Raw genomic sequence first — 25,964 nt, forward strand, 5'->3', positions numbered from 1 at the left:
ACCTTCTCTGTCTGCCGAGCTGCTCTCACAGCTCCAGTTGTTATCTTCTCCAGGTGCCATCAGAACATGCAGATGTTTGGAGGGTGAAAGTTTATGGGGGCTACAATTCCAAAAGTTCAACAGCAGAGCAAGCCAGTGGTTGTAACACTCCACCGTATCCAGGAAGCTGTGGTTGTGGGATTTCTCAGGTATCGGGTTGTGATAAAGCTTTTTAAAACTTTAAAGATAATACTCTCTTTTTAACAAAAATAACCAATCAGTGTTTAACTAGGAGCCTTGACCCCCCCCTTCTGCTAGTGATCTCTGGAATGAAAAAACCTTGTGAGTGGCAGAGCCAAAGAAATACTTTTCTCAAAGACAGATACAGCATAATAGTGAAAGCAAAAAAGCAAGAGATTATATATTAAAAGGGAAAGCAAGCAATATAACAAATAATAAGTCGGTAGAAACTATACATACAGTAGATATATACGTACACTCACTGAGCAATTCTTAGGACCACTATACTTATACTGGACAGGGCTCTCTTTTGCCCTCAAAACAGAGTCAGTTCTTTGTAGCATGGATTCCACAAGATGCTGGAAACATTCCTTTGAGATTCTGCTCCATATTGGCCATACTCCATCCATCCATTTTCCAACCCGCTGAATCCGAACACAGGGTCACGGGGGTCTGCTGGAGCCAATCCCAGCCAACACAGGGCACAAGGCAGGAACCAATCCCGGGCAGGGTGCCATCCCACCGCAGTATTGGCCATACTGCCTTACACAATTTAGAAGATGAGTAAATTGCAACAAGCAAATTAAAGATGGGCAAATTAACAACACCACTCAAATAAGCTGTGACATTCGAGCTACGATTGACTGATATTAACAGGCCCAAAGTGTGCCAAGAAAACATTCCCAACATCTTTACACAACCAGCAGCAGCAGCAGCCTTGACACAAGGCAGGCTGGGTTCTTAGATTCATTCTGTTGGTGCCAAATTCTGACCTTACCATCTGTGTGCCTCAGCAGAAATCAGAGATTCATCAGACCAGACTATGTTTTTCCAGTCTTCAGCTGTCCAGTTTTGGTGAGCTTGTGTCCACTAAAGCCTCAGCTTTCTGTTCTTGGCTCACAGGAGTGGAGCCCGATGTGGTCTTCTGCTGCTGTAGCCCATCTGTCTCATATGGTGGCTGTCGTGAGTGGAGTTCTGATATTTAACAGGGCTGCACTCCTAATGCTAACATGGAGAAGAACTACATACAAAATGTACAGAGAATTCAAAGATGATTGTTCCATAAAAATTGAAATGCTATCAGATTATATACAATAAAATTTAAAATTTAACTAAATTGGTACTACATTATTTCAAATAAAATCCACATCAATACACAGTTTAAAAGAAATAAAAATTGTCACTGTATTCCCAGTTGGATTTCTCTACTCTACCATCATAAAAACAGTTAAAATAAGATGGGGGTTAAAAAATAAAGGAACATTAACAGTATAGTAAAGATATGGAATGACTTTATAACATGTGATACATAAAAACGCATTATTTCCCAGGAAAAGGATTATTTTTATTTTTCCCTCCCAGTAAAAGACATTTCCATTTTTGTATAAATGGCGTGTTGTATAAGGGTACATTAACGTCACTCCCACTGTAGCACTGCGTGATAGAGCTTGTTTTATGGTATGCTTGATTAGGTCTCTGTTAGCACATCCTGGTATTTTTGAGGGCGCATTACATCACAGGGCACACCATGGTGTGTTTCATCAGCAGACTTCCACAGGCTGATTCAGGTCCATTTGAGAGCCCCACTCCTTACCCTAAAGGTTTCTCTTCTTTGTGGTTTCAGCCTTCAGAGTTAAAAGTCAACTTACTTGGAAACATTTAGCTGAGGGCATTCATCAAAGATTGGGCTTGTTTGAGTTCTATTGGGGGAGAAAAAGTTTAAGAAAGTGAATGATGCATTGTAACATATAACTTTTGTAGTATGGTGTTATAATAAATAATGACAGAGACAAATTTAATGTTTTTAAATATTTACTGAATATAGAAAAACATGTCAATATAATTCTGTCAAAATGATGACAACAGCATGGACTACACATTATTTAATTTTCACGGCCAGCTTAACTGGCCTCTGCTTCTGTTTCCTACAAAAACGTGTACTGGTTAGACATTTGAAAAAGTGTTACCATAAAGAATGTTTTCCATCATATAAACTTCCAAAACTAATGCAGCATGGCAAAATTGACTCAATTTTTGCACTTAAGTTTGGAAAAGGGCACAGTACACAACAAGGGCTACAAATGTACTAAAGGTTGAGCATCCCTAATTCGAAATTCCAAAATCTGAAATGCAACAAAATCCAAAGCTAAAACTGCTGTTGTTCAGTTATGACGATTGTGTAGGAGTCTTTGTTAAGGCTGAAAGAACTGGCAGGTACATTTGTGAAAATACGAATTGTAAAATACGCATTAGAAATGAACAATGAATCACACCCCACCTTCATGATAAAGAAGAGTCATAGGAAATTCAGATTTCAGTACTCAAAATACCCAAATCAGACAATGTGTCTAATAACAGTGACACGACTCCACGACTGACGAGGATGCACAGCACCCCTCTTCTGATAGCATGTCTAAATGAATAACTAAGTAAGTTAACATTACTGTCTAACTGGAAATACAAACGCACCATGCCAAAATATAGCTGCAACATTTATAAAACAAAGTATATACATAGACAACAATGCTTGTTGAAAGTGTATTTGCCGTTTTAATGCTATATAGTGATCCGATATATACAATGACAGACAGATGTCGTGGTAGACAGAGTCTCTTCTCAAATGCATGGGGACAAGCAGCTACAGCAATCTGTGTGTGTGTGTCTCTTTTGTCAGTGCACTCACTACAATGTAAAAATTAATCATTAAGCTTCGGCTTCCTTGTGCTACTGAGCTCCTGAATGGATAGCAACTATTGTAGCTTTTTATTTTTTAACAGAATCAAGTCTTTTGCTCAGTTTTCTTTTTTCCTCCCTGAAACCTCAGCTGTTTAAAGTGCACGGACTGGAGAAATTAAGGATAATGCCAATATGTACAATACACAAATATTTCAAAATCCACAGTACTTCTGGCCCCAGGCATTTTGGATTAGGGATGCTCAACCTATACTAAAATATCACCTACTGTAGTAACAATGTTTTACAAGTAAAATATAGCCATCCCTTTTATCCTTTATTTGATTTTTCTCCACAATGGCTCTTGGATTTTTTTAAACCACAAAAACCGCATCTGAGCCATTTTCTCACTAATAATAAAAATACGTTTTATTCATATAGCGCCTTTCCAATGCTCAAGGCACTTACAGAATATAAGAAAGAATGGCAGGGTATACAGTATATAGCATTGTACAAACCAGATAAATAAATAAAGCAGATTACGACAGTGAATTCAGAGAAAGAAAGCCTAATAGACAACATATTTGATGGTCTAGAACAATCACATACAGGTTACATGAGCATCTTGACAGAGAAGTAAACTGAGAGAAGGGTAATAAAGTCAAGTAGAGCTAAAGGCCTTCCTGAACAGATGAGTTGTTTTTTAAAAGAGTTCATGGAGTCAGCTGACCTGATTAATTTCGGTAGGTCATTCCAGAGTCTGGGCACTATACAGCTGAAGGCCCTGTCACCCATGGAGTGTAGATTAGTCTGGCGCACAACAAGATTGCCAGAATCAGAGGACCTTAGTGGGCGGACAGGCACATAGTGATGGAGTAGGTCACTGATGTAGTTTGGTGCAAGGTTATTTAAAGCTTTGTAGGTTATTAGTAGGATTTTATATTCGATTCTGTAAGACACAGGGAGCCAGTGAAGACGGAGCAGGATGGGTGTGATGTGCTCGCTGCTGCTGGTCCTTGTCAGGACTCTTGCAGCTGAGTTTTAAATAAGCTGGAGCTGTGATATAAGATTAGAAGGGGCACCTGCCAGTAGGGAATTACAATAATCGATGTGGGATGAGATAAAAGCATGGACAAGTTTCTCAGCATTAGAGAAGGAGAGGAAGGAGCGAACACGGGATATGTTAGTTAGCAAGTTTTTTAATGTGATTTATGTGGGTGGAATAAGAGAGGGAGGAATCAAAAATGACACCAATATTCCTTACAGTAGAGGCAGGTCTGATGAGATCACCGCCAAGGTGGACTGGGAAGGAGCTCATTTTATTAAGTTGCATTTTAGTCCCAATTTGCAGGAGTTCAGTTTTGTTGTAATTTAAAGAGTTCTGCACCATCCAGGTTTTAATTTCACTAAGGCAGGTTGTGAGCTGAGAAAGCTCTGATGAAGTTCCACTTTTAACATTGACATATAAGGAACATTTCTTGCCAGATGCATCTGAAAAAAAATGTTGTAAGTGTTGGCCCACTATGACCACTTAGCCTTGTGAAGCAGTGCCCGCCAACACGTCAGCTCTCTCTCTCTCTCTCCGTCATATCTATGAGGAAATGTCTTCTTGGCAGAGTATATGGGGGCTGGCATCCAAAGGTGAAAATTTTGGTAAATGAAGGCATTATCTACTAGTAAGTGAGGTCAAGGTGTGATTAAGCAATAGTAAATCAGACAGTGTGTACTGCTTCTCTGATTAGTAAAAAAAAGTCTATGAAACTTGGGACTAGTAAAAATGCTGATGAACTGGTGTTCACATCTTTGCAGCACAATATTTAATTTGATATTTTTCAAGGTCTTATCCATAATTTCGTGTAGGTCTTGAAGGATACTTTGTGTTTCCAAAACCTTTCAGAATCTGGCAAAACTCATTAAAGCTGATCTAAGTAAACATACCAGCACTCCGCTTAACCTCTCCGATGCCTCAGATTATAAGAGAAGGGCACTTTACTTTGACAACACTCTTCACACAGCTCCCTGAATCAAGGAAAAGATGGGTGCAGAATTTGACTAATTAAATTCAGTTTTAATGGTTGGAATGTGATATTCATTACATCTTGGACTGAACAGTGATTTAGTTATTGTAATTTGATTTACAAGCTCAACAAAATGAAAAGAATAGAGGCTTTCTGGTTCAAATGCATTTTCCACATACCAAAGTATATTTGTCTGGAAACAACAGTAATAGAAAAATGCAGAATGTGACCACAAGTCTTTTTATTTGTTTTGATACAAAACAACAGCAGTTATTAGTGGTTGTCCTTTTACACAATAGAACACTGAATGTGTGCTACATATTGTCCTCACAGGTGGCGCAGTGGTAGTGCTTCTGCTTTGCAGTAAGGAGACTGTGGAAGATTGTGGGTTCGCTTCCTGGTTCCTCCCTGTGTGGATAGCGCTTTGAGTACTGAGAAAAGCGCTATATAAATGTAATGAATTATTATTATTATACAGTATATCCTGTTTGTGATGTATTTTGCAAAATAAAGAAAGGAATCATATGTCTGTCATGTTAAGTTACCATTGCCAAGTGGGCTTCTATTTGCTCAGCCTGTTTTTACAAAACATATTCTTCTTTACTGTTTTCTGGTGCAGATGAATCACCTGTCACTGTACATAGTATGAGGAATACTGCAGAGTGTGTGAACTATCCCAGTAATGCTAGTTCAAATTATCTATAAATTGCCTAATTGGTCAGTGAGAAACGGTGGCTAAAAAATATTTTCTGTCAATATGATGACACTAAAACAACAGCACGGACTACACATTATTTAATTCTCACAGCCGGCTAATTGGCCTCTGCTTCTGTTACGTACAAAAAGTGTACTGTTTTAGACATATGAAAAAGCGTTACCGCAAATAATGTTTTACATCATATAAAAATTCCAAAACTATAAATCCAAATAAACCCAAGCCACTTACCCTGTTCCAGCATTATATACATTTCTAAAAGAAACACAATGAGGGTTTCACTCTAGAATTTATAATTTAGCCAGAAATAGAAGGCGAACAGCATGGAACATTTATAAAACATATGCTAATGGAGTTAAACAGCAGCAGCAAAATAAAATGTTGATGGGCTAACAGGTAGTGGGCAGACACCATTCAAAGGTCTAACTAACTGGGAGAAAACAATATCTCAAATTCTAGTGGTTCTTGATCTCACACTCCAATATCGTTTACCAGATGGCAGAAGTATGAAAATATTCTGTTGGGCATAAACTGGGTTTTTAATGAGGACTCAAGAATTCTTACAGACCCTTGTGTAGTAAATGTGGTGGGAAGGCTGTTCCAGTGATAACATGATATGTCTTCAGCACTCTCTGAAGTGAAATGCAATCCTGGGCAGAGAAGGCCCATCTCCCACCACCGATCCTGACCACCTTCTATAGAGGAACTATCGAGAGCATCCTGAGCGGCTGCATCACTGTCTGGTTTGGGAATTGTGCCATATCGGACCGCAAGACCCTACAGCGGATAGTGAGGACAGCAGAGAAGATCATCGGGGTCTCTCTCCCCTCTATTGAAGACATCTACACCACACGCTGCATCCGCAAAGCCACCAGCATTGTGGCTGATCGGACACACCCCTCTCACACACACTTCACCCTCCTGCCATCTGGAAAAAGGTACCAAAGCATTCAGGCACACACATCCAGACTGTGCAACAGCTTTTTTCCACAAGCCATCCGTCTCCTCAATAAAAAGGGACTGGACTGATAAACACACACATACGCACGCACACACACACACACACACACAAACATTATCACTTAGCTTAACTCAACTACCTCAAAACATTGAGATTGGACTGACTAATCAACACAAGCGCAAACACACTGACCTACACTACCAAACTATCGTACACACCAACCTGTAAATGCTTTCTTTTTTTTTTGCACAATTTCCATTACTGGACTACTTTTTTTGCACTAACTTCTTTACTTCCTAATTTTTTGCTGCTACACTAAGGAATGTTTACTGTTTCTCCACTACCTCAACTCATCACCACAACACCTTATTATTATGTTACGTTTGTGTTTTTGTCGCACTGTCACTTGTTGCTTTTGTTTGCACATTGCACGTGCACTTTGTTGTCTGCTGTCTGGTTAAAAAATTCTTCCTTAGATAGTTAGTTAGTTTTTGTTGATTTATGTTGTAATTCATGTTAGGTAATTTATGTTCGGTCAATCTGTCTTGTCTCTGCTAGCCAGCTAACTAGGCCTCTTAGTTAGCTAGTTTAGTTTTTCTGTTAATTTATGTTGAAAATTTATGTTGCATGTAGCACCTTGGTCCTGGAGGAACGTTGTTTCGTTTCACTGTGTACTAACTGTATATGGTTGAAGTGACAATAAAGCCTACTTGAACTTGAAGCCTCAGTACTAGACCATAATAGAGGTTGAAAAGATACTATGGATGGTACACGTGTAGGAGTTGCTGAGAATGCTTGGAGACATAGTAAATTGCCGCATATCATCTCACAAAGTACCTCAAGTGCTGTGCTTTCTTAAACAAAGGATTATTTTATTTGACCAAGAAAGGTACCCACTTAATGCATTTACATGTGCAATAATAGCTCAGTTACTCACAGAAACCTGATTTCCAAACTGGCATGTTTTATCACAATTATTGATTAGGATAGGTCTTAATGCATGCTATGGGTGCCCTGTATAGAAACAAGTAGATGTGGTCAGAGTGGTCAAAGTGAGAGCAGGGTACAAGGTTTGTAGACTCTGTGAGTGTTGTTGCATATAAGATCCAAACTCTTATGGTTTCTTGTTGGAATATAAAGATGCTTATGGTATTTAAGCAGGATGGTTTAACTGGCAGTGATTAAAGTAACACAAAGAAATGAATACAGCATGTGATTACACAGTTTTCTGTATAGTGCTAGAAACATGAAGCAGCCCAAGTGCTACTAATGAAAAAATCTGGTACAATGTAGATGGCTGTGATGAAATCAGTGGTAAGCCTCCTTGATAGATAAAGTAGGTTTGCTGTTTCACAGATGCAATTTCAGGTGTGCAGTGTTAGTACATAACCTGTATATCCTGCAGGCACATGCAATGCTTCGAGGATGAATAAAGCTCCACAAGAGCATTCTATTAATTGTGACAAATTTACGTACTGTAGAATGCCCACAAGCGGATGGACAGTTTTTTGGCCTTGGAACCCCTGGAAGTTAATTTTCTCCTTCATCCAGCTGACTAAAGTTTTTACTTTCCTCTCCTCTTTGGCCATCTGACAATGGGTTTTGTTAAGCTTAACATTTTGACTTTTGATTTATTTTTATTTTTTTTTATAAAACTTGTTATAAATAACTGTTGTTCAATTTTTAACTCTTCTTGTAACTTTGTTTAGCAATTATCATTATTGTAAAGCACTTTGTGCTACTTTCATTTATGAAAATGTGCTATATAAATAAATGTTGTAAACTGTGCATTGCATATCGTTTACAAATAGGCAAACACTACCACCTTACTCTTAAGTACAGTCCTCGTGGCAGACAGAATGTATCTGTGTAGTAGCTGTACCATGGAGGCTGGAATTTTTTGGGGAGAGCCAGATCTAAATATCAAGACAAAGCAGTCCCTGGTTTCACACTGTGACATCATTTTGGCTCATAGCTAATCAATCTAATTTTCAAGAGAGCAGACTTTAGCTAAAAAGATGTTTGGTAGTTGGGGGTGGGCAGTTTGCTCAAGACTTTAGCCTATTATGAGGCCCTTTCATTTACCTTGTTTCATTTGAGTTCTCTTCCAGCAACGAAAGAGCAGTTATGTAGGACTCCAATTGGTTGGGCCTGATTATGTAAGAGAATCCAGGCCTAGGAGGCTAAAAGTTATTTTATAATGATTTTTTCCCCAATATCCAGTAATGTTTTTCTATCACATATTACGATTGCACAGATGTTCAGAAAAAAATAAAATCTCAAGGCTAAAATAAGCAATAAATAACAGCAGGTACAAGAGAAACAAGTCTGTCATCAGAATAGAAGATTTTTAAAGAAGGGGAAAAACGCAAAAACAACATAATGAAGAGAACCACTGCATAACCAATGCTGTTAATTTACTTATGATAAGTTTATATGTTTATTATGTTACTGTGCTCTGTACAAATATTTTAAATCTGCTTTTCTTTTCTTTCTACATGCACAGCTGAGCCAGATTTAGTACAAAGGGGGTCAGAGTTTTGAACTGCTAGGCCAAGCATAGGACAAGATAGACAAAGACAAATGGGCAATGTGCACTATTTGTGTGTGTTAAGAGTCAGCATGAAATTGAATCCTCTCTTTGCCTTGTTTGGAATGGCATGATTTACCTAAGTAAGGGCCTGCACATGGAGAAAGAGTATAAAGCCATGGAACATTGCCTGACACACCTGGGAAGCCGACAGACGGATGGGAGATAACGTCATCCGATCCTGAAAATCCTTCCAGCGCAGCAACAAAAATAGCAGACTGCATACATCAAACTCCCACTTCGGTAATTATTTTGCCATTGGCTTCCTTTCGTCTGTTATGCAGCGTAAATCGTCATTAAAGAAAGCAAAGTTATTTTCTCTTATGTGATTTCTTACCGCCCTATCACAATGGGAGGGATATCGCCTCTTTAATATTATATCTGTATAGTTTCGGGTTACTTAAGATGGCGCAATTAAAAAGAACTTATTCCAACCAGGGAGCTAGCGCCCCCTAGAGGAAAACAGTACTGTGCCCTGAAATTTCTAAATTTTCAACTGTAATGAGTTTAGATTAATTATTCATAATAATGTCAGCTGAGTTAAAGTTGCTCTATAGATCACAACATACCTGCCAGCAACACCCGGAACTTTTCAGCTGTAAGTGAAACAACAGTAGTCTCTTTTGAACCCGAGTTTGGGCTCTGCACTTGGAAACGTAGCATCACTGTGGGCTCATTCACATCCCGTAACTCACTGGAGCTCAGAGTATAATCAACCCTCCAAGACACAGACTCCAGTCGGCTCACTGAAAGACATAAGAGATGATGACAGCCACTGCAAGGAATAGGAGTGTTGTAGGCTCAAACCTAAAATTAACATTCAGGTTACTTGTTTAGCACACCATCAAAGAAATTTCAACTGGGGATTTGGAAAAAAATAAATTACTCATGTCATTGGCATTCAAAGTGGACATCTTGTTTTGTTCATTTTTTCTCGTTTTGGCTTTTTAGTAGAATTGAGCAAAAGAAAATGTGAGACAATTGGGCAAAGGGCTTTCTGAACAACCCCCAGTTTCAGCTGCTGTAAAATAATAAGCATTGTGTTTAAGGAATGTTAACAAGCTAATCTGTAAACACAAATTTTGTTTGCTGCCACTGAAGCATCTGATTTGTGAGGATGTTTTCTACTTTGAATTGTGCAAACATTAAAAAGTGCTGGACCCAAAGTTAGTCATTACAGTATATCTAAATTCTTTACCATGAAAATGTCTTTGTTCTCCAGCCATGTATTTTCAGAGCCCACTTATTCCATTATAGAGCTGTGGGATGTCGGGGCCTGTTCCAACAGCACCAGGCACAAAACAGGAATCAACTATTGATAAGATGGCAGGAATATCCATATTATTTTGTCACAATAAAAAGTCTAAAAAGATTTCAGGAACATCTAATATACAACAATCCCTGTATGCAAATCCTATTGTTTACAGGTGGAAACTGAAAATTCGAGGTATTTAAACCTCAAAAGTACAGGATATCTGATAAAACACCCGAGTAATTACATATACACTTGTTTTCAAAGCTCCTTTAAATGCAGTAACATATCAAGTGACAAAAGCTAGTGAGAACTTTCCCACCAAGGCAATCGTTTTTCATTCCATTCCACATTTCACAGTAATTAAGAACTAAACAAAATTTCTTTATAAAGGGAGCACTGCTACTCCAGGAATGATTCTACACAATCTGTATCATTAGTGCAAATGTGATTTCACAAATAATACTGGCAACTTCAGCTAAGATGCATTTCTAAACAATCATATAAATATTTTAGACTAAGAATATGATTCCAAAAAATGAAACCAACTAGTAATGCGACAAGTATATCAAAAAAGTGTTTTTTTTCCCCCAAATTGCTTTGTCCTCTCCAGTGTCTCTCTCATTGCAAAATGCTGGGTATAGCAACAGCACGAATGTGTTAATTTACCTGAGAATGTGACTTTATTTGTTCATATTCAGTGAGATTGTCTTACTGGTATTCGTGTTTATTTTGTATCACTCAAAGTAAAATAGACGCTGCAATTAAATTACACTTAAACAAAACAAACACTATTATGTGTTTGAGAAATTACATATTAAGCAAAATGTCTCTAAAACTGGTACTGTATTAATATTCCAATTTCTCTGTTAACTGAAGTCTATCCCAGCAACATTTGCTGCAAGGCAGGAGCTTATGTTGGGCTAATGTGCCAGTCCATTATAGGGAATATTGACTTAAACCCCCACAAATGAACAATTTAAATTCGCCAATTAACAAAACCTTAATAACTTTGAGATCTTGGAGGAAACTGGAATTCCATGAGAAAACTCGAACAAACACAAGAAGGTCATGTGGACTCCAAACAAATTATAACTATTGCTAGAATTGAACCCAGGACACCAGAATTCAGGCAAAATTACTCGTATTGCAAAAGAAAAGGCAAAACCTTCAGTGTCGATCAATTTATGAACCTTAATACACTTCCTGCAACTGTAGTTTTCTGGGCAATGTACAGGTTTTATTTAAGACCAAAAAACAAGAACTATTAGGCTCTGCGCAGCCCTTGTTATCAATTTTCAGGATTGATAAGTAGCTGGTACTCACAGCGCAGGCTGCTCTCCCTCAGCTTTTCTTGCAGCACGTTCTGTTTGTCTTCATATGACTTGCACAGGCCTGTTGTGTGTTCTAGAAAACACAAAATAGTCAATTTTAAGTTTCATTTGTTACTAACAAGGAATTTGCACATATACACTTTGCCTGACACAAAAATACCGAACATATGTTTTCTGTCCACAGTGCTGCCAATACTCATCATATTTATACATGATGTCAAATCTTTGAAGGACAGAAGCTAAAAATGTTCAAACAGAAAACCTTGTGCCACTTCTCCCTTTACCACCAGAAGACTTTCATGGCTGGGTTAAGACTAGTTTCTTTTTCTAAAAATGTTTTTTTTCTCATAAGGTCCATAGAACTAACATTGTAATTCCAAAGTGAGTTAGTCTCTGCTATGTGGAGTTTGTGCCAAATTCAGTGAAACACAATAAAGCTGTGCTGATGTCAAAGTAAGTGATTGGCTTCAACTTGCATCATAATGCAGAAGACATTCTTTAATTGAAGCTCTGCATGCCATTTTAAAAACCTGACTACCATGATTCTGAAATAGATTATGACCCTTTAGTTGTTTCAATTTTGTTTTTGTTTCATTCAATTCTCACATTCTATTTAAAATGGAGTAGCATGCATACTGGACCAAAGCTAACAACAAACACTTATTGACAGTCTTCAATATAAACATTAACAAAATACAACACATTGGCAAATATGAAAGAAATTTCTAGGGAACAAGCATATTGTGCAGTGCAGAATGGTGATTAAAAACAAAAGAATCAAATTACCAGTATAAAAAGCAGAAACAAAATATATAGTAACTCCATTAACTACAATGTGGATGAGAATTTAAATATTTATTACATAGCTTTGATGTAAACACTGAGCAAATCTATATGATCACTATTGTTACGTGCACAGAGAACAGTGAAAGTAACACAAAGTTCACAGTAACAAAAACACCTGGCACCAGCGTATTAGCCTCTTTGTGTCTCCTGGTGTTATTAGAAAAGTGGCATTTGTGAAGGACTATCAAAGTAAGAATGTGGCAAAGCAGATTACCTTTTGGAAGTCCTAACTGCTGTAGTTCACTGGCCAGTGATTCTGAATCCACATTGTGCTTAGCAGCACTGGAAAATATAAAACTCAGGACTGCAATGCTGGCTTTTATATCTCCACTTTCTAAAACAAAAATTGAAGAGATAAAACAAAACATGAATGCAAAAGAAAAAAAAAAAGATTTACCTGGACAACTGGAATCAAATGGATATGCTGACCAGAAAACTGATTTACAAAAGGAGATTTGTTTTTGGACTAACCCAGTAATGTAAGGTAAACTGAAACCAAACCCCTCTGATACCCTTCATTTGTAATGCTTGCACCTATGAGTTATGTGTCTTTGCTCAGCCTGCAGATCCCTAAATTCTGTGAACTAAGTCTTGAGAGGGTAGCCCTGCTAATGAACTATGATTTTCCCCCAATCGATCTACAAAATCAAGTTAAAAACCTTAAAAGCTTCTACATGGTAAGATTATGGAGTAAACGTCAAGAAATTATATATTTAAATTGTATAATAAACAAGGGGGCTTTGCTCGCCTACCCCCAGGCGTTTTGAACCCGTGCCCACTGGGCAGCCACGTGTGAGGATGACGCACGTTTAATACGGAGCGCTCGCCCGTGTCACTCTGGGGCTCTCCACTGGTAATACGGAGCCCCGTCTGTACCATTATGCGGTGCATAGTGGAGTACTACGGACCCCGTAGTGTTTCCCGTTTCAGTTTGTATTTCGGTCAGTCGAGCTGTTGTTTTTGAAGTTTTTGAATTCCGGTCTTCATTATCTGTAATCTGCTGTCCATGTGTTTGGTCCACTCGTTTCACCTGTTTTTTGACGTTTTACTTTGCTTTCCAATCTGTCTTTCAATTGTATCCTCGCTTTATTCTGCTTTTGTTATAATGACACCTGGTCCGTGGCAATTATATTTTCCCTTTTTCGAGTAATAATTTTCAGTTGTTTGCGATACTGTGATGTTTATCGTACTGTTAATAATGCATCACTGTAATGTGATTCAGCTATGCCGTATAGTTTGGACGTGTGAGGATGACGTATGTTTAATACAGAGTGTTCGCCCGTGTTACTGTGGGTTTCTCCACTGTTAATACGAAGCTCTTTCCGAACTACTATGCGGTGCATTGTGGAGCACTGCGGACTCTGTAGTGTTTCCAGTTTCACTTCGTATATCGTTTAGTCGAGCTCTTTCTTTTTGGAGGAGTCTCTGCCTGGTTTGCGTCATTTCAGACGCATGTTGTAGGCACCTGCGTTCATTAATTATATCCAGGCAGGCGCGTGTTTGTATCTCGGTCACTCGAGCTGTGTCGTGTTGAACCCGTGCCTGCTTTGCTTATGCAGTTTGAGACGCGCGTTGTAGGAGTCCACGTTCATTAGATCTTCGCATTAGTGCCACTCACAATATGGCGGCGACGCCTGCGCCTTCCATATTATGTCGGTTCTTACCATGCTGTGCAGGCGCCTTTGCTTTTTGTACTTCACTGCGCATTCTGACGCCCGATGTAGGCGCCTGAACCTTCAGGGTCCGCCTCCGCTATGTGTTGTGGATGTTTAACTGTCGTTGTTTCTGCCTTTATATTCTGTATCTCGGTCTGCATGTGTTGCATTCCAGTTTTCATCATCTGTAACCCGCTCTTCATGTGTTCGTCCCCGTTGTTTAATCCCTTTATGAAGTTTTATTTTGTTTCCTACTGTGTTTTATTTCTGACCTCGCTTTATCCCGCTTGCGGCATGTCAGACGGTTCGTAGTCTCTCTTGTTTTGTTCTGGTGTGGGGGGGGGGTGGCTTTGTGTGGCGCACGTGCGTAGTCTCTCCCGTTTCACTATTGGGGGGCTTTGTGTGGCACCTGTACACTATGTCTTTTGCGTCCACGGCCCATGTCCCTGCGTCCATATCCAGTTTACCATTCTCGTTTAGTAATATGGATATTATTTTCTTTGTAAAACACCTTTTAATGTTTATTCTCTGAACTGAGTCTTGTAATATCAAGATTAACTGATGTAATGTACTTGTGAGTGATTTTTGTCTCCTTTTTACAGTACTGCAGAAAATTCACAAATAATCTACTAAATATTCTACAATGGTGAACTATGACAAAAACTTGAATGAGCTGATACCATTCAGTTTAAGCAAATTAAAGTTAGGAGGTGACATAGATAGATGTAATAAGTCAGTGGGGAAAAAAAATATTTCTAACTTAGGGGACCTGCTCAAAACGTTTTTTTTTAAATATGGCAATATCTAACTGATAACATTTTAGAATAAGCATTTATATTGGCTGAAAGGGATATTTCTCCTTTCTTTGCTGTTTTTAAAGATCTGCTCTTGTTGTTGTTGACTCTTCCCACTTTCTCTTGGTGGGGGTTGAAATCTGGTTCGTTAAACTTGACTTTATTGTTTATAATGTCATTTTCATCACACTAAATTAATAAATAAAGAGGTGACATAGATGTGTGGAAGCAAGGTGATGCAGTTGATTGTGCTGCTGCCTGGTAGCTCCAGAGTCCAAGATATAAATCTGCACCCATTTACAGTATGAATGAAGAGTGCATAGTGTCCCAGTGTTTACTTGGGAGCTTTTGTAATTCGTTTTTAAGCACAACTGAAAAACATGCAGCTTATTTTGACTGGTGACTCTGTATTTGCCCATTCTCAATAAATAAGCCCTGTGATGAAATTCTCCCAACTCTGCCATGGTTTACATCTAATGCCTGATGTAGTAATTTAGTGAAATAATGTTTGAAAGAGAAAAAAAACACAATACATTATAAATGTACAATGAATTCCAGCTATGATTTAAAAATCAGCTCAGCAAGGGAAAACAATGGGGCAAAGATGGAATATGTGACATTTTGCACAAATGCTACAAGGTTTATTAGTAGAGAAAAAATGATAGATACACAAAACAAGTTTTGGAGTAACCATTTCAGAAAGTAATTACTTGATAACATGTGGGTCAAACAAGAATAAAACCCTACAGTGCTCCACATAAGCAGAAGACATATTAAAAAAACTTAAAAGTGTTTTTGCACATACACTGGGGTAGTATGTGCCTTCACCTATCATCTGTGATAACAGCTCTGAAATGCTGCAATAAGAGTTGTAGTTCTCAAACATACTTTTGGGTCAGGGAGAAGATAAGATAAGGGAGAAGATGTAGAGAAGTCCTTCCTTTAAAAATATAAAAAACTTTTGAGGAGTAACTGATACTATGAGGCAAGTCAGGGATCTTGCTACCATTCCAGAACATTTACAGTATCGATTATGGTTTGAATTCATTTTGAAATGCAAATTACCACCAGACTCTTCCTTGTCCTGATCTTACTGTTACTTGACATGATTTTTCTAGCTCCTGTTTGGGTAAATGGATTAACCACAATGGTTTTATTACTCAGGTTGGGGGCAACGGTTTATTTTTAGTCACATTTCTCTCAAGAGTGCTGTTTGAAAACTAACATATACTCCTCATTCCTTATATATTATACTCTGACTCCACTGGGCCATCAATGAACTTGCATGGCATGAAAAGTGATGCCAATTCTTACATTGTTACTCCCTATAAGGACACCAATACATTACTTGAAAATCAATATATCTTCATTTCAGTCAAGTAAGAAAGGTTCTCCTAAGAGAGCTAATCTGAATTTGGCATCTAATGCTAAATGAAGCTTTTAAGCACTGCATGAGGTGACTTTAGCCTGACTACTAGTAATATGTGCAGATTCACAAAATCTCACTGCAAGAAGGATAGCATCTACTTTAATATTCAAGATGGATTAAAAAAACTACATGACAACAAAATGAAAAACAGGATTAAATGAATGATTAATGAGACAAACTTTTTCAAAGCATCAAATGATAAATGTAAGTGGTACATCTGCCTTTAGCCCAGAGGGGAAGTGAATGCATTCACCGACAACTGTTATCCTAAATACAAAAGAGGGTAATTGTAAATGTGGTATTGAATAATTAAACAGTCATTTGTGAAGGAGTAGGAAAGTGAGGAAAACCAAACCTGGCGGTTACAGGGGGGGAATTGTTAACTCATTTTTGGTAGGAAACCCCATTATCCCACCTCCATTTCTTACACTCTATAGTTTCCTGTCCTGTCCTCATTACCTCTTACTTCAAGACCAGTGTCTGCTCTATATGTGTTATTATACAGGGCCTCCTACCTTCCTCTTTACTTGCTCAATCATTTTGGCTATATGATTTTCCCTTTCTTCCCTAATTTTCAAGGAATTTAGTGTTCAAGAATATTGTCTTCCAAAAATCCAAACCATCAAAACACACAGCTTAAATCTGTACACAGCTCTTATGACACTCCTTGTACACACTACACCATGGGACTGTCCAGAGATCCTTTAGTGTCAGATATGGCACATTAAAACATGGACATGTTTGTCCATATATTTTGGGAATATCTCCACAGTATTTACATTCTGGTCTACAATTCCAACCTTTTTATCATCCATCAATATCTCTATTTTACTTGATACATTGCTGCTTTTGGACCTCGCTTCGTATTCATTTAATGTATCCCACAGGAGGACATTTCTCTTAAGCACAAATGCTGCTACATAAGCTCTAACCTCTCAAAAGAAATCCTTTGGCACTCTATTCTTTATCCTAATCTTTTGACTGATCCCTTCTTGAGCTCTCCATGGCAAAGATTAATTGATTATCCAGAACCAGCGACAAATGTTGGTGCTGTTGACAATGCAGGCCACCTAATCTTCAAGCTACTTGAGTGGCTCTGTGGGGCAGCATGTCTCTGTCACCTTGTTATGTCACAGGTAACTTGCTTCTTTTTTATTGTCCCTTTCATGATAGGTTGTGACAGTGGGAGTTGGTTTTCCCGATTTATATGATTATTTATCTGAATTAGAGTCTGTTTCATCTGTTTAAAATATTTCTTTAAAACCTAAGACACTGTTATTCCGTGACTTGCTCCTACTATTGATCTGTAATAAAAATTTGACTTAAAAATATAGTAAACACTATCACATGGTGCTTTATAGGTATGGTACAACTTCTTTCTTATTCTGTAGCATAAGCAATGGCAGAAACAAGATTATACCAGATGTTTGCGATGAAAAAAAAAAAAAAAATCACAACAACAATCTCAATGTTCATATGGCTTCAGTTCCCCATCACAAATATCAGCATGTCCATCATTTACACATGCACCACTACTGTTTCCTTATTTTTACAATTTAGGTGGAGACAAAAGAAAAAATAAAAAGTTACCAGCTATGGGTCACACCAGGAGTCAGTAAAGGGGATTATTAACAGACTATTTCTGTTTTCCAGAATGCACCATGTCAAGGTGCTTCCCACATGCAGAGTAAATGTTTCTATATGTCTTGGCCAAGACCAGGCAGAAGAAGTGCATCACTTAGAATCACACAAAAAGTCAGTGATGAGGACTACTCCAGACACTTCATTGTTATTATTATAGATCAAAGCATTACATTCATGACAAAATTTTTCACAGTTGCAGTACAAGAGAAAGGTTTTGTACAATACTAGTGCTAACAGTTTGCAGTGAGTCAATGGTATTAACCAAACAACTCATGTTTTTGAGTCTCATGATCAGACTAGGTGACATTATACATGCCACGTGTTCAGCCATCTGTTAGAAGGGACATAGGACTTTAATCCTCAGTTCTGCTGACGGCTCTGGAAACACAGCATGTTTGTAGCCTTAATTCTTTAAGCTACAGGTAAAATCCAGTAGCTATGACAAAGGACGCATATGTTTCAAAACTGCTTCTCACAAATTACTTACCAAACTTGGCATCAGATGTGATCTTTGTAACCTTTTCATACTGAAAAGAAAAAAGAAAAGAGGGTGACATACTACACTGTTTCACCCTGTGTTTTACTTATCTTTACCTGACTTGCTATAAGACAGCTGTGACGCTGCAACTGGCTATAATTTAGAGAATTGAAATGCAGCCTGCCTGCTAACCAGCCATTTTTATTCTATTATTAGGTCCTGGGCAGTTTTTATGTGAAAGGCAGCAACCAGCCCTGAACAGAAAACCAGGACACAGTAATGCATTCATGATGAATTTACAGCTGTCAGTCACCATCATACATAAGTCTTTGGAATAGACAAGTTTCAGGAGAAAACCCATATGAACATTGGCGAATATTAACATTCTGCACAGAAATTCAGAGAGGAAGACTGTGCTAGAAATAAATTTTTTGCATTAATTTAGGAGGAACATACACAGTCTATCCCATATAGTAGACACCCCATGGCCCACATATCTTGTGTGTTTGGGAACACAATATAACCATTGCAATACACTCATTTTTATACTTTTGTGCATTGTAATAATGCATTTTAGGTATATTTAAAACAGTAAAGTGGACGCAAGTGTACTTACATCAATACTTTCTCCTAAAAGGTCTTTAAGAACCTGGCCACACAAAAGCTTCATCTTCACAGAGGACTGGAACAAAAGTAGCAGAATGAGCAGCATTAAAGAGAAACCCAGAATAAGAGGAAAATGTGAGAAGCCTTCATCTCATGTAGTTAAGTGTTATTAAGGGAAGTTAAAACACCTAAACAAGAGCTTCCATTGCACATTAGGGATTGCTAATTGTGACCTACCAGATGTCCAAGCTATGAGTTGATAAACTGGAAAAGGGAATTACATTTTTTAGTAAAAAACACAGCCCCATACCAATAAAAATGCTTTGTTTGAAAGCAGAGCCTGCATAGTTAATGTACAGACATGCATACTTTGCCTAAAAATAATTAAAGTGATTCACCACCCTCTATAAAATTTGACATTTCAGTTGAATTCAGGGAACATTACAGAGTATTGCCTACACACATTTAGTCTCAGACTGTTCACCCACTGCTTATCTATTTAATAAACTGGATAATTAAACTGTGTGAGTTTGTGGAAATAAACAAAAAAATAAAAGATATACTTAACAATTTTAGCAAGGGTACTGATTTCTGCCAAAACCCAATCTGGACAATCAAGATCACCACAGAATCTAAACCTCTGTAGGGAAATAAATTGAGAATAGTGTTAGAGGACGTAAAAAACCCCCCCTCAGATTTCAAGATACAGTATACTGTAGTTCTTGCAAATTACAACATTTATTTATATAGCACATTTTCATACAAAAAGTAACTCAAAGTGCTTTACTATGCGACTATTCAATTCCACCCGGGGGGGGGGTTAGGGGGGTAAACGTTAACATTTAACATTATACAAAGTTATTGTCTGTTTTTCACCTGCATTATTATCTTTCTTTAATTTAATATTATTTATTGTATCAGTATGCTGCTGCTGGAGAATGTGAATTTCCCATTGGGATTAATAAAGTATCTATCTATCTATCTATCTATCTATCTTTACAACATGAAGAAAAATAAAAGACAAAATACAAAATTAAAATAAGACAACATTAGTTAACATAGAAAAGGAGTAAGGTCTGATGGCCAGGGTGGACAGAAAAAACAAAAAAAAACTCCAGACAGCTGGAGAAAAAAATAAAATCTGTACGGGTTCCAGGCCACGAGACCGTCCAGTCCCCTCTGGGCATTCTACCTAACATAAATGAAATAGTCCTCTTTGTAGTTAGGGTTCTCATGGAGTCACTTGATGGTGATGGTCATACAGACTTCTGGCTTTTAATCCATCCATCATTGTTGGACAAATTAATTTAGTGGACTTTAGTGATGATAAAATGATTACACTTGAAATACAATACTTCACCACCACAAGATTTTTAAATAAGATATAACAAATAAGCTACATGCTGAAAATATGGGAGGAACTAATCCACCTAAAAATTAAACATAAAGCCTTGCAGGAACAGGTGGTACAACACATATTCTGAACAGTCAGATATGGCCCAATTTCGGGCATGAAAATAAAGCAGTTTGTCTTCTATTTGTTATTTAAAAAACATGTTAATTTGTGTGTCTGGTGCAAAACTTTTCATGTCATCATAAAAGATAAGAAAAAGAGGGATGAAAATATTTAGCTAGAACAAGGATAAAACAATGATCTTTTCTGTACTTTGAAAACTTCTTTTAAGAAGAAAAATGAAACTGGGCAATAATAAACTGTCTTCATTTAAAGCATCACACCCTGCTGCGAATGGCTCTCCACAGCCTGCTTTGAGAAACACTAGACTGTCTCTGTTTTGAACCACCGTTTGACAGCTATAGATTAGTACTTTAAATTAGGTAGCATGAGTGAACCAAAAAGTAGTACAACAACATATGCTGTAATGTTAAACTCAAAGATAATTTAACTAGAAGCAACTATTTTCACAAATATCGACCAATATGCAGAAAACACGAGTTTAATATTCACTACTCATGACAAACAGGAAATGAGAGAGAGAGGTTGGGAGCTGATAGCACATTGCCACACCCAACACACGGAGAAGCACCTGGATTGGAACCCGAGCACAAAGGGTGACATCTCAGCACTGCAAACAGGAGTGAAACTCAATTCGATTTTTTTTTTTTTTTTTTTTTAAGTGCACTTCCAGTTATAAACCCAGTGTGCTATATACCAGGTAATTTGCAATGTGGTAGTGTGCAAGAAAAATGGCATTAGGGCAGGTGATGGCAACAAACTAAAACTGATTAAAAAGCCTGGTTCTGTCCTGGGAGTCGGGCTGAACTCACTGGAGGAGGCGGTGGAGCAGACGTCACTCATGAAGCTGCTTACTATTCTTATTATTACTATTCTAGATGATGATTTTTTTCCTCTGTAGGAGGTCTTGGTTAAACAGAGGAGCACCTTCAGTAAGAGACAAGACAACTGTGTTGCACTGAGGAGCGCTCTGTGAGGTTGTTTCTACCCTCAGCTATTAGGCGGAGGTGATATCATTCCCTTTGTGCCGAATGGTACTGAGATGCAGACAGCATAACAGACATGACGCTATGTGTAGTATATTGTGTTAATGATGGACATCCTGTACTATGCGATTGTATCTGAAAAGTATGTGCAATACTAATGACTTTAAACATATGAAATACATACACTTTGTTAAGTTAGCTAATAGATAAATTATTCTTATACAGTATGTGTATGTCTCTTATTAACATACTAAAGACTGTAATAACTCGTTATGTATACGTTTGTGCATTTTAGCTCTGCTGTTGTAACCTTGCCATTTCCTTTCAGATTAATAACGTTTGTATCGGTTTATCTATAGAAATTATACAAAAAAAATAAAAATGAAATTAATATCAATACAAACTGAGATAGAAACAGAGAAACACCATGGAAAACATACAATATTCTGTACATGGTTTTAAAGTCCAGTAACTACATTTCAAAGGATAGCTGTATTTTAAAATGAATAACTCTGTAGGTAAATGACAAAAATATCATTTGGATTGAAAACAGAAGTATCATGTGCAAGGCCCTTAACCTGACAATTGCTCCAGGCACTGGGCATTTGCTGACCCTGTGGAAAGGCAATTTCCCCTTGGGGATTAATATGGTATAACAAAGATATATGTGACAACACAGACTCTGTATGTTAAGGGGGAGATAGGCCATTTACAACTTTCTAAAGCTGAGTGATATGGTCTACAAATAAATGCTTTGATGATTTTCACACCTACATCCAATTTACAATTTCAATCAATTTTCTTTCTTTAAAAATTTTCAAAAACAAAGGTCAGGTTAGGGAGCATGCACTGGTACAGCACATTGCTGCATCCACCACATGACAAAACAGCTCAGCATCGCAGTTGGCAACTGTCTGGAAATGACCATCTATCTGCCACAACCAGGTGACACGTGGGCGTCCCCTTGGCCTGGTCCAGCCACTAGGGTCCTCAACAATGAGGATCCTGTGAGCCAGATCACCCTCGGGGAATCACACCACATGGCCACACTGCCGTAACTGACACTCTCTCACAATGCAGGTAATGTGCCTCATTCATGACTCCATGAGCAACCGCTCATTAGACACCAAGTCAAACCACTGGTACCCAGGGATTTTCCACAAAGACACAGTCAGGTCACTGGATAGCATCCATGTCTCACAACCATTTAGCAAAACAGGAATAAGAGATATTATTCAATTTTGTTTTGGTTTTACATAATCAATAAAAATCAATATATTTAAGAATATCACACATATTTCATGATGGCTTCTTTGTTTAGACAAAAGACAAGTGGCTTTAGAACTGAACGTATGCTGCTCAATGGTTACTCACTGCTCATAGTTGTTGGCACGGGTAAAATGCAAAAGACAAAATTTCCCTGCAGGGAAAGTATAAACCGAAGTTAACAAATCAATAAAAATGCCTCCTGAAAAAAAATGCCTTATATCCCTAAAAAAGAATTTTCTAGACAAAACAAAAGTTGTAACTGGCGAATAACAAAATCAAACGAGAGATGTTTTTAATGTGCTTTATTGATTACAATGAATAAGAGCCTGTCTACTGCCTCTGCCGTAAGACGTACCCTGTGCCATGCTACAGTGCCCACACCCCTTAAAGACCGCCTCCGAAGCACCTGTAGCAGGAATGAAGATATGTTTTTTAGCCAGATTACTAAGCCTTGGTGCTTCCTTCAACGAAGTAGATCGGTGCCCAAAACTGGGAAAACGACGCTGCGTTGTCGCCTGCTTTTTAGTGAGCATTTGGACGCTGCTGCTAGTTCGCGCTACACACCATGTCCCACTTGGCTGCGCGCCCACGATGAAAATGCTGGAATACGTTTGACGTGCTGGTAGCTTTATTTGCCGCGAAGTTTACAGCCGACAGTAGTTTGTTCGACGTCGGACTTTGCACTGGCAGTTTCAGTCACGAGCTCCACATCTGATACCGCATGGGTTGCCATCTCGTTGCGGTGTTCGTGTGGGAGGGGGCGCGGTGCTCGACGGAGAGCGGGTCCGGCGTGCTGGAAATGCCCGGACTGAACTGAATCAAGATTTTCAGTTGTACACATGGCCCTAAACCAGATATTCCAATGAATCGATAAAATTAAATTCTACGACTTTCTCTGTGAGCAGTAGGATTTTCAATTAACTAATACATTATCATACTATTATAAAGAAATCTCGACAGGACTAACATTAATAAAACAAAATAACAATAAATGTTAGAAAATAACAGCTCTGCTTAAAAAATAAAAATCTGGACAGTTCCGTTGAAAAAAGTACAATACAGAAAATGCAAAACACAACATAACGGTACGCGCAGGCTAAAGACCGCTGCGTGCACGCCTACAAATCATTTTGCAACTACACAGATAACGGCACGTCCACATTGCAAGTAAATATGTAAATTCAGAAATAAAAGTTGTGAGACATTTACCATAGTGCTAATCAGAAGTTTCAAATGCAGCAGTAACAGAGTCAAAAACAGGAAAATACAATCCGAGCCCAAGCAAAAAGTAATGTCCGTGAGTTACTTCCGTCTCTAGGCGATTACGTCACTGGCGCCGCGTCTTTAGATGACATCATAAAGAGGGTGTTGCCTTAGTCGCCAAAATTGCAGAAGAACAAGCTTGCAAAAGAAGTTGCATGATTAGTTATACGTATTTCTGAGAAATGTTAACAGTGTAAGAGAATTGCGTTATTTTTTTGAAAATTGGAAAATGAAACTATAGGAATTGTTTCACGTGGAGTACGTTTATTAAAATATTTTGCAATGTACATGTGACTTATAAGTGGCTGTTTACGCCTTTCGATAGAGAAGTGGAGCGCCTCAGAAAATTTGATTGTTGTGAAATGAAGCTCGAAGGCACAAGAATGATTGTATCATTTATAAAAATAAAATAAATGTCACAGACAAATAGGAAATGTTATGAACAGATATGGGAGAATTATTGTATGCTAACACGGATAAATGAGTCATAGTTTTTTGTTTTAGCGTGCCAAACTTTAAGATGCTTTAATGTATGCAAAGGGCAGCGTTGTGGCAGTCTGTGTAGAATCTGCAAATATTTCTGAAGTTTGCAAGGGGTTTTCCCTAAATTCTCCAGCTTTTACTCCAATACGTTTAAAGATGTGTTTGTGTTAGGCTTATTGTTAATGCCAAACTGGCTCTGTGCGATTGCTTCCATAATTGTCTAACCCAGGGGTCTCCAACCTTTTTTCCCCTGAGAGCTACTTTTACAAAATTAAAATGGCCGAGAGCTACTCTTGTTTGCTAATATTTATTCTCATAGCGTATTTCAATCCAAACATACTGAATAAGCTTGTTTTGCCTGAACATTTACAAAATGTTGGTGTCCACAACTCACATTTTGCATTACAAAAACCACAAAAAATATTTAGTTCACCTGCAAGTGCATTTTGTAGGTCTGTATGCATTTTCTGGTGTATCTCACACAATTGAATTAAAACATGAATGCTGTGAAAACAAAACAATGCAATTACAAATACACAGATATTACTTATTCATTTGTAATTTTGTCCCATATCACTGTTTCACTTTATTCACAGGTCCAGTTACCTGTGTGATGTGTTTTTTAGTTAGTCAGATGATTGGCACTGCATGGAGGCAACAAGAGAGGTGTATGGTGGAGTGTAGCCACTTATGTTCACTCTTATGGAGTCATTTAAATGTTCATCTGTCAGTCTTGTTTTGAACTTCGATTTCACGACATTCATGTTAGAAAAGTCAGACGCATAGAGGTACGTAGACCAAACAAAGCAGACAAAGCTGCTTGGTGAAGATTCTTATACTTATCTGGCTCTACTAAGATGCAGAACTTGATTAAGTGTGCTTAAGAATGTTATTTTACTTGGTACAAATCCTTGTAGCCTTTTCCTATGATTTTAATAATGGTTAAATAACTCACTGGGATGGATCTTGAATCATTCCTCTATGCAGAACATTTGTGAATGTTTAACGTCCTTAGGTCTATGCTTATTGATGGTGCACATGTATTCAGACTAGCATTTGATTTAGTTTAACTCTGCAAACTGGACCAGCTATTACAAAATGGTGACTTGTTATTCCTATCCATTTCTTTGTTAATATTAAGATGTGTTTTGGGTCATTGGCATTCAGATGAGACCAAGTAGCAGCTTCCTGGCTAAAACCAACCGTGTTTTGGCCAGTATATTTCACAACATATTAAAGTGCATGATAGCTTGATCTCAACTCCTGTGATTTTCA

The 25,964-nt window shown here is 37.9% G+C and overlaps 1 protein-coding gene across 1 annotated transcript; it reads right to left on the reverse strand.

The window, feature by feature from the left end:
* Window positions 1–1,494: 1,494 nt before the first annotated feature.
* On the reverse strand, window positions 1,495–24,282 carry commd4 (COMM domain containing 4). The gene is made up of 8 exons (XM_028823417.2): window positions 24,153–24,282; window positions 19,783–19,854; window positions 19,225–19,290; window positions 18,618–18,657; window positions 12,823–12,942; window positions 11,755–11,835; window positions 9,746–9,922; window positions 1,495–1,919 (listed from the first exon to the last, which is right to left on the reverse strand). The coding sequence occupies exons 1-8, from the start codon at window positions 24,153–24,155 to the stop codon at window positions 1,879–1,881; spliced, it is 600 nt and encodes a 199-aa protein (XP_028679250.1). The 5' UTR covers window positions 24,156–24,282; the 3' UTR covers window positions 1,495–1,878.
* Window positions 24,283–25,964: the final 1,682 nt, after the last annotated feature.

Source organism: Erpetoichthys calabaricus, chromosome 17 (genome assembly GCF_900747795.2).
Source record: "Erpetoichthys calabaricus chromosome 17, fErpCal1.3, whole genome shotgun sequence".
NCBI lineage: Eukaryota > Metazoa > Chordata > Cladistia > Polypteriformes > Polypteridae > Erpetoichthys > Erpetoichthys calabaricus.

Coding starts and splice junctions, on each gene's coding strand:
- commd4 (XM_028823417.2), bottom strand. Junction 12,943..18,617: donor CACATCTGATGCCAAGTTTG/GTAAGTAATTTG, acceptor TTTTTGTTTTAG/AAAGTGGAGATATAAAAGCC. Junction 9,923..11,754: donor GAGGGAGAGCAGCCTGCGCT/GTGAGTACCAGC, acceptor TATGTCTTTCAG/TGAGCCGACTGGAGTCTGTG.